This window comes from Cynoglossus semilaevis, chromosome 10 (assembly GCF_000523025.1).
Source record: "Cynoglossus semilaevis isolate Cse_v1.0 chromosome 10, Cse_v1.0, whole genome shotgun sequence".
Taxonomy (NCBI): Eukaryota; Metazoa; Chordata; class Actinopteri; order Pleuronectiformes; family Cynoglossidae; genus Cynoglossus; species Cynoglossus semilaevis.
This window is the reverse complement of record NC_024316.1, coordinates 9,636,273-9,646,449: the sequence shown is the minus strand read 5'-3', so window position 1 is coordinate 9,646,449 and position 10,177 is coordinate 9,636,273. Positions and strand designations below refer to the sequence as shown.

The 10,177-nt window shown below is 39.4% G+C and overlaps 1 protein-coding gene across 2 annotated transcripts in view; it reads right to left on the bottom strand.

The window, feature by feature from the left end:
• The window catches only part of LOC103384938 (kazrin), a 117,896-nt gene that overhangs the window by 6,529 nt on the left and 101,190 nt on the right, over window positions 1–10,177 (bottom strand). The window contains exons 5-8 of one of the 2 annotated variants that reach the window (XM_025059721.1): window positions 8,848–9,039; window positions 1,134–1,270; window positions 305–529; window positions 4–96 (exon numbers count right to left, since the gene is read on the bottom strand). In XM_025059721.1, coding sequence (XP_024915489.1) covers window positions 4–96; window positions 305–529; window positions 1,134–1,270; window positions 8,848–9,039 — 647 coding nt within the window. The remainder of the gene's footprint in view (window positions 1–3; window positions 97–304; window positions 530–1,133; window positions 1,271–8,847; window positions 9,040–10,177) is intronic. The other variant, XM_008318651.3, reaches the window with a different exon arrangement.

Below are 10,177 nucleotides of genomic sequence, written 5' to 3'. Positions count from 1 at the left end.
CACCATTCTTACCGCCAGAACCCTGGGCGAGAAGTCCCTGTCTGCAAGACGATCAAACACCCGGTACTCCATTCTCTGATTCACACAGTTACTCATCTGGGGGGTTGGAGAAATGAGGGATTTCTACACTGTATGTTTAAATACTTGCTTGGTATCAATACATAAACATAACAGTATACTGTAGTACTGAAGGAGGATCTGGGGGTTTTGTATAGTGTTCTTCTAGCTACAAATGTATCGTCTTCTGACATACATACAGCACACACAGTAGATAACATACTGCTCTATTTGTAGTGAACAATACCTGTTTGTTTTTATAGACAGCGACGGTACTGTGAGCCTGTCTTTGTTTGCCTACCATGGCCAGCTCAGCTTCCAGCTCCTTGATGCGATTCTCCTTGAGGTCCAGCTGCGAGCGCAGCATCCCTGTATGCTCCGTGGCTTCCTTGGTCTGTCGCCGCAGATCCCACTTTTCTCTTTCCAGCAGGTCCTTCTCCTTGGCCAGAGCCTTTACCGCGTCCTCACTCTCCTGGTGAACACAAAACACCCTGACAGACTGGTTCACACAGACATGTGTCTGTTCTGACACCTTAGAAACACAGCATGTGAAATGTGGCAGAAATTATGTTCAGCTCATTTGCCATTTTCCACTATTGAATTATTAAAGAACACGTGAAAAACAGCTTACTAACAGTTGTAGCTGTGGAACGAGGTGAATTCAGGTCATCTCAGAAACTTGAAAATCCAACGATTGCGGCTAGTTTACGTTCAAGTCATAATTTCTTTTTCTTATCTTCCCTCCAATTTGCTGAGGCCCCCTAGCGCCACCTGGTGGCCCCTACTTTGACAGCCACTGATATAATGTATGGTAAGGTATGTATTCCACCTGGATTTGCAACTGTCAAAATAAAGGTCTTTAAATCTACTCACTGTAGTTGTATGCATTGTCAGCATTTGCAAGTGGAGATTATTTACATTTACCCCTTTACTTTGCCTTGGAGGTTATTAACCAAAAGCAGGACATAAAAGCCAACAGGTCAGAGTTGATTTTAGTTGGTAGTTTTTGAAAGGATGTTCCTGTTGAAGCACCAGCCCCAGACCACACACAGATGTGTCAGATGATGCTTCTATACCTTTCTGTGCTGCTCATAGTTGCGTATGAAGTCACGGAGCTGCTCCTCTCTGCTCTCCAGTGTGGCGTAGAGCTGCTGCATCTGGTTCACCAGGTCTGCTTTCTCTGCCTTCAGACGCTTGCGATCTGACTTCATGGCTGAAAGGAGGAATAACAGAAGAAGGGAGACATTAAGAGGCTGTGGTTTAGCCTCAGAGGTCAGGCTGCTGGAGTGATGTGTCTGCAAGTAAATCAAAAAAACTGCATGAGTTATGTTAAGAAAATAACCAAAAATAACTTGACTGTTAATTAATATTATTCATTTATTTCCAATATGAGTAAAAGCATGGTCTGGTTGTGGACTATGATTTCAGATGGAGGACCAGAACGTTCTACTGCATGTACAAATGTCTCTTTTCTCATTCAATATTTAGAGTTTAACAAACCTTGAATAGGAAGATGATTTTGTAAATCCTATTTATAGAAAAATAGACAATAAAAAATGAACATGTTGCAATTAGAGGAATAAGCCTTTAGTTGATATAGATACAAACTTGTTTTACTGAACACCTAGTATACTAAATACACACATTTCAGGAATTTATTGAGGCACAATGACAATTGGTTTCTTCTCATTTTTGGTAAAAATCACTTTGCCACGGACTTTAAATGCAACAACTCAATTTAAGGTAAACAAAAAGTGGAAGCATGAAGTAATAACTTCATAAGTATAATAAGTATTCTTTATTGTGCTTCCAAATTTCCAAAGATTACCTGCACTGCCCCATAATGCAACGGTGTATATTCTATGCCATTTCCACACTGACCCATGTTGTACATTTCATGCATGACGAGTCTGTCGAAAAACGCCTCCAATATGTGGCGTTTTCAGTGATTATCAGAGTGCACCTGCTGCTGCAGCCCGACTGTGGAGTGACTGCACGTGGACAAAGCGGTGAATCACATGTGAATCCCGCTCCTGTCAATCTCCTCTCTGCCGCCGGCTTTGTTAGAGGCTGCCTGTGTGTTTTTCATCTATCTCCCTGCCACACGCTCCCTCTAATCCTCTGGCACTTCACCCACGCACCCTGATAAAGAATATGGCTCAGTGCAGTTATTCAGAGAAGCTCTAATTTTCTCAAAGACAACATCTCCTCTTCTCTCGCCTGCTTCTGCCTCTTTTCCAGCGTCCTCTTCATCATCTCTTCCCTCCCTGCTGTTGTTTCTCTAACAGCAGAATAATGTTATATTTTAGAAATGTCATAACGTCCAACCTTTTTTTTCAGTTATTGCTGCATGCTATCGTGTGCTCACCGTTTCTTTCCCCCCACTTCCTTTCACTTACTCCTCCGAGCCTGCTGCCTGTCATTAATTAACTTACATCACCACCTGGTTAATTGCGTGACATTTTCAAGTTGCGTCTTGGGAGCATGTTCAGGCGAGTGGAAGGAGAAGTGTGCTTTTACAAGGCCAGGTTCACATTCTTTTTTCTTTCATGCTCTTTCTTTTCTCCATCTCAAATCTCTTCCTTTCGCCCGTTCTAACGATGGGTTACCATAAGAATTTACAAGCCAGAACGAGGCAGTGAATGAAAAACAAGAAGCATTCCGAAACTGGCCAGGAGAAACAGGAAACCTCCCAGCACCTGCCTGAGGAAGTGAAATCAAAGGCGTCTTTGAAATGAGCCAAGAACTCTGCTGCTACTCCACATCCTGCACCTGTGACCACTGGCAACATGGATTTTCACAGTGAAAGAAGTCACTGTGATTCACTGGTAAAAGGACCTTTCACCGCCGCTAATCAAATTTCAACTGTCGACTTTTTATTGAAAAACCTGTGGTTAAATGTCAAATAAACAAGGGTGTCGTGTTTATTTCCATCTCAGCCAAGGACCTGATGACGTACCGACAACCAACCAAGAAACAAACAAACATCTGTGAAGCTAAAATATGAAAAACTACAGCAAAAAACGTTGTGGAAACAAGAAAACAGTTCGTCTTAAATTACGCATAATGTAGAAAATTTAAAAAATAAATCTAATTATATCAATTCAACCCCTCGGCCCATTCACCTCAAGTTGTTCGTAGTTAAAACATGACAGTGTGTTTTTTTCTGTTACAGTTACTGCCCCCTACTGGTATTTTCCCCCTGTTTTTCTTTTGCAAATAGCCAGGCATCTTCTGGTTGAAAATATATACATGTGAAGTATAAAGTATTATGTGGCCAGAATGCCAGTCAAAGAGTTCTACTTTACATTGCAAAAGTCCAGTCAATCACTTGTAGTGCCCCCTATAGGGGAGAGAGAGAATACAACATGCACTGTTTTTCACAAACATGTTTTTCATTTTTTATTTATTTAAATAAAATAAAAACAATTAGGTTTTAGTTTGGAGACCTTTTCTGTTTGTTTGGATGTGTGAACTTCTGCCTTGTGCCAACGCCAACATGCCTACTTGTAAATTCAGACATTAAAATCAATCCCTGCCTGTGGGAGCGGAACGGCAGATCAATGCTTCTCTAAAATATTTACTTTCAAAAGTTAAAGCTGCTGCTCCCTCCGTTTAGGCACAAACTAGCACAAAGGACACTATCACATCTCGACAGATTCTGTCTGCTTGTTTCTTTTATTTTTCTTTGCCACACACGGTTTAAAAGACAAAAAAAAAAAAGACACTTTGCAGACCCTTCAAATTCTTGGTGGATATATCCTTGAATCCAATCCAGCTAAAAGTAGGGCCAGGATTTTCAAACTTTCTTTGACAGATTCTTTTATTCTTTTTTCACTTTTTCATCCTTTTTTTCACTGCCCAATAATCAAACTAGCAAAAACGTAATACTCGTTTTATAACATGGGCTCAGTGAGGAATAAATATTGTGTGTAGTGTCATGTGTAATTTAAATGTAAATGACCAAATTTGAATTTGTGCAGCAGAAGTCGTTGAAGACCTTCACTGTCATTATGTCAACAGACGAAGGGATCACGGAGATAAAGCTTTCTTTAAGCAACCAGTGGAAAATGATGTTTATAAATGAGCCCACTGCCGCCCAATGTCACTTCTCTGTATAATCTCCATGGTGTGCAAACACTTTCAGTCAGCGTGGCATTATTTTTGTTCGAGAAAATAAACCCCATAGAATGCCTTTAATGGAGAGAGTCCCCTGAACAGTACAGCAGCATTTTCGCAGCTCCTTCAGTTTCCCTCCTCAGTGAAACCCCAGGATCGTATTAGGGTTGATGTTTAAACCGTTATGGCGAGTGTTGCTTTGCGGTCACAGTGATACACGGCAGTTTAATGGAAATCAATCACAGATTTGACCAGAAGCTCCCGGGCTCAGCAATGACATCTGACCTCTTTCATCGATCTTTTCAACAACCTACAACCTACTCATTAAAAAAGCCATAAAAATCTCTCACTCTTTCTTTTCTCAGTGTGGAGGCGTGTGCTCATGTTATAAAAAACAGCAGCACTGACACAGGACAATCAGGAGAAGTATTTTCCCCACTGAATACTCACTGCACAAAGTAATTATTCAGATGGTAATATTCAGAAGAAACTCTAGAAACTGCAGAAAAGGGAAAAAAATTAACTTAAGGACCACAAGGGGCCACTGTGACTCAACTTCAGAGTCTGTATCAGAATCCTGTGAAAACCAAAACTGATTTTGATGAAATATACAGATAATACTACAGTAACATTTGATGAAGTCTTTATTTAACTTGCCCTGGAGATATGTTTAAAAACACAGACAAAACAAATCAAGACAGTAGAAGAATCAAAGCCGGACTTGTGTTCTCTGCAGCAGTATTTAAGTATTTAAAATCATAGCTAATACACAGGGGCAGATCATCTTTTACTTAAAAAAAACCCAATATACATTACTGGTGTTCCTCAGGTGTCTGTACTCGGATCACTACCCATTACAGATCACGTTAACTCTGTTGTCTCCTTTACAGCTCATTATAGACAGATTAAAGCAACAAAGGAATCACTGAACTGAATGTTCTAAGCAATGAAACACCTGCTTTCAAGATCACATTTGTGTGACCTGAGCATCACTAACATTAAAATAAGGATGAAAATAATGGTAGAAACAGTGAGCTAATGAGGAGCAAAATATGAAAAGTATTTTTGTATTTACAAACAGCAGGGAATCTGCACGGACATCAACACTCCCAGAAACCTTTCTACAAGTATTATCTTAATCTGCCATAAGGGAGGAGGATAATGAGTTTTTTTCATGCTGCTGCATCACTCCACGCTTTTGATTTGTTTCACCAAAGAAAAGTTAAAAAAAAACACACACAAAGAGGCTTCTGTTCACAGTGTGCGTTGGTGAAACCTCAATAAAACCGACGCTGCAGCACAGTGGTTTCACAAACATTTCTGGGGAAACAAATGATAGTAATTTGAAGTAATCGGTGGGATGTGTACTGCATGTCAGCTTTCATAAAGAAGTACACACATCAATTCATGTCAACCCTTCAATTGCCACAATGATTTTTTTTTTTTTTTGCTTTTGTCCATTTAAAACCCAAGTATTATCAGTGTACATAAATACACGTCCACCTTTATTGGTTAGTGTGTAGTGCTTTAGAAAGCACTCTTAAATTGCCTCAAACCTTCACTCTAATAGAGTATATCGGGATTTTGGACAAGTGTTGAATTCCAAAAGTTAGAAGTGACTTTTATACCAAAACTTTTCTTTAACCTAACTGACTACATCTGAAAATGTGTAAAGCTAATTTTTGGGGTAATTCGTCGTATTTGTTCCTTTGTGCTCAACATAAGGGTCATTTTGTTTAATGTCCAGTAGGACATTGTCTAAACAAAATGTCCAAGCATGTCATTTTTGAACACATTAGTGTTTATTAATATTTTTTTCTTGAATGTTACCTTACTGTTTTTATGCTAATAATTTGATAACCATAAATTGTCAATTGCTTCATGGTGGGGCGGCGGGGAGGACGGGTTTGTTTATTTGTTGTTTTTTTATTTTAATTTTCACTCTCTCTTAGTTGTCCTCCTGACTGAAACGACAGTCACAGCTCATTAGGATGGGAATATACCCAATACAGAATAAATTAGTTTGGACTATAGAGCCATCAAAATATTCATCCAACTCTGCTGTTGTCCTTCATCAAACTAAACCCTCACAGCACAAACATTACTACATCACTTCATCCTGAGCCAGAACCAGGATCTGCAGCCTGGAACCTAATTCATTTGGTAAAAGCTGCAGCTGGAACAGCAACACAGACAGGACAGAGATACAAAAAGGGATGATTGATGTATTTTCGCTAAAGAAAAAAAAAAAAACTGCATTTCAGCGACTTATGTATCACAGCAAACAGTGGTAAGTGCCAGAAAACCCAGTTGCCGTCCATTTCACATGCACATAGTGAAGCTGGAGGAAACAACGGTGTTGCTGAGATGGAACTCAACAGCCGTGGAATAACAAGAGAGCTGGGAACCACACGGCTGCACAGGCAGGTCATGTTGAAAATAACACTGAACTTTTTTAATAATTCAGAAATGTTTCTACTTTCACTATTAGATGCAGATGCATTTTTTTCCTGTTTCACAGGTCACTTCCACCGTGACTGGAGGAAAACAAACTTTTAATGTTTTAGGTTGGAGTTTTGCAAGAGAAAAACTTTTACAGACCAACGTGGATCATAAATAAAACCTTCATTGACCCAGTACTAACATTATTTTTAAGGCAACAATATTATTTTGATTTTCTTTAGCATTGTAGTTTTGCATAGAAACTCCGTGACAACCTTCTCTAGGTGTACAGCTGTGATGGTTCACACGGTCATACCAAGAAAAATGAGGTCGTAGGGTCATTTAACAATAATGTTTCAAAAATCTCATGAACCATACAATTAAAATGTGTTTAGGACTCCCCCTGCAGGGGATGGAGAACAACTACATCCTCAGTACAAACCAAAAAATATCTGCATTTAAAAATATTCAACTTAAAACTTCAAAAATGAATCACTATGATTTAAATGGGTGTTTGGAAGTAAATGGAAAAAATATTTCCATCCCAATTTGAGTTTACTTTGACTTGAATGTGACAGAAACTAATTTCCGGCTGTCCTTTCACAGACCCCTGCCTTAATTACAGAAGCCATCCGCCATAATTCATGTTTCTGACCCTTGCAGGCCAACCAAAGACCGTTTTTATTAAGCTTTTATTAACTCTTGATTACTGTCGCTAACTGCTGGGGCTGGTGAGCTCAGCCTTTCATTATCTGCCCAGGGTCTTTCAGATAACTGCTTGGACATGTGCCAGGCGCTCACATGCCAAACAACCAGCTGAGTATTTGTACACATTTAAAGTGTGTTCTACGTCACTCTGGCCCTATATATCCTGCCGTTCTTTCACCACAGTCCACATGTCCTCAGAATCCTCTCTCTGGCATCAGTTCTTTTATTAGTCCACTCTGGGCACATGTCCCAGTGAAGACAACGTGTGCGTACAGTTAATATCCCTCTATACATTAAACAGTGTGGGCTCTGCTCTTAATATAAAGGAGCCTGGACTGGGCATTCACTCTTCAGACTCTTTTTCCTTTTTAATACAGTTCCCCTAACTCCCCTGCAGGGGTTGCTATGACCTATGACTTGCTCGTTGCTGGATTAGCATTTTTTAGCTACATATTTTCCAGCAGTGTTAATTCTGCAGTTTGGCTGTTTCTTTTTGGTTGCATTTTTTTGTGTTTTTTAAAGAACTCTTTAAAGTTATGTCGTGTCAGTGGTACATGTTGCCCTCTTGTGGCCATATATATAATGTGATATATATGTATATAAACAGTAACTTTCTTTGGAACAAAAGTCCATTGTCCAGCCAAACCAATAAAATTAAATAGTTAAATAAGTCTATTAAGAAATATTTTTATCATGCAGCTTTTGCTAATATTTGACATGTATTACCAAAACATATGGTTGTTCAGCTTGAACTGAGCACAGACATGATTTTTTACCTAATTCTACATTTGAATGCAGCACAGCTATGGTAACACTGGTGGACACTGGTTGCAGAGGGAGGAGGTTGTTATGTTCCTGCTGCAAGGAGCTCATTTTGTTTCCAAAGTAACGCATCAGTGTCCTCCCCCACCCCCGGACCTCTCTTCATCTCTGAAGCAGAACACACGCTAATGGGCTGTGATGCAGCTATAATGTACAGCATTAAGCACCGGGTTACTGCCGCTAATGTTAGCATTAGGGTGACAAGAAAAATGCCCTAGCTTCAAATGGTGCTCTGGTGCTAACTGTATCAAGCTTTTCTCTCTGCGAGACTCAGGACGACGTACAGAAAACACCAGCTTAAAATTGACTAAATTTGAAAACATATGATCATGTGTAGATAAGTGTTTAACTTTATCGTACAATTTAATCTGACTGTTTTGTTTTAATAGTTTTCACCTTAAATTGTTGAAATAGCTAAAATAGTTTTATTATCAGACTATTAAAGACAGAGCATATTACACATCGTCAAGATGTATATATAAAGATTTATATATATATATAGCATAGCCCTCTACCTTGACACATCACAGCCATTGACTCATCCTATACTTCTTTTGTATAAAGAAAATCAAAATTAAAATTGCTTTACCCTTCCTGCAAAACCTTTGTGTCTGCCCCACACTCTGATATTGCGTTTTCACATCAACCAGTCATTTAGAGTAAGGGTTGACCCTCAAGGCTCCTTGTTTCCCTCCTTACCCTGCAGAGCCTCCTTAGCTCGGTCGAGTTCCTGCTCCTTCTGGGTCAGCTGTACACGAAGCTCAGTGGCAGAGAGCACGTTGGCCGAACAGCTTCCCTGGGTCTCCTCCAGGTCTTTATTCAGCATGTCCTTCATCTGCCGCAGCAAGTGCACCTCCTCCTGGAGCTGGGCCACCTCCTCACGGAGCAGAACTACACCAGAGAGTGGAAAAGGGGCAGATATTATGGGCCACCTCCTCACGGAGCAGAACTACACCAGAGAGTGGAAAAGGGCTGATATTAGGAACTAAAGTGGTTTTTAAGTTTGCCAGTAACCATGAAAAAAACGGTACTTGATGTTTTTATGAAAGGTGACGGACCACACTGTTTCATTTGGAGGATGTTTGTGTTGGAGAATCTTTGCCAAAAGAAACGATAGGGCACGGAAACAGGCCAGGAAATCACAACACGTAGGAATTTAGATCAGCTGACTCAATGTTGGCTTCCTCACTGGACCAGTGTTGTGTTGAAAGCTTTCCATTATTTCTAGCAGACCAAACACAGAGGTAGCCAACAGGACGGTACACCGACGTCCAACAGCTCATTCCCAAACACGGGGGAAACTTCACACCTCAGGAAAATTTGAAACAATCTAAAAAACTGGCATTTTTATACACGGCCTTTAAGGCTTTGCCAGCTGTCGTCACAACAATTTTGATTTTCCCAACCTTTGCTTTTTCAAAGGAAAGAAGCAAAGAATTTCAAAGGTTGAGTTCAATGAGCTCATTTTTTTTAAATTCAATTCTTTTCATCTCCTTCCTTTAGGGCACCAATACAATATGTATTAAGTTTCCTACTCCAAGAAAAACCACTGCCATAAAAACCTGAATATTGCCACTTCACACATCCTAATTATTTTATAAATGTGTCAGCAATTTATTTATGTTTATATATTTGTTTACCAACAGTCAAGAAAGTCAAAGTCAGGATTTAACAATAACATTGTCACAAGACATATTTTCAATATTCATTGATAAGAATTTTCCTGCAGTGTGTGCAAATAACAATGTGTATCAACTGAGGATAAAAGTGACGATAAGTGGATGGACTGTGAAATAACACAGTGAACATAATTTAATCTGATTAATTTCACAAATAAATAAATAGATTCAAGACATTCATTTTGACTGCCTTGGGTGAGAAATAGTTAGGTTAACATACAGATAAAATATTATCCTCAATTGTTTTAATATGTAAGCCATTGAATATGAATGGATTTGAAATCATTTATTAATCAATGCTATGAAACAACTTATGGTAAATGAATCAGCACAGTGACTTCGCTCATCCC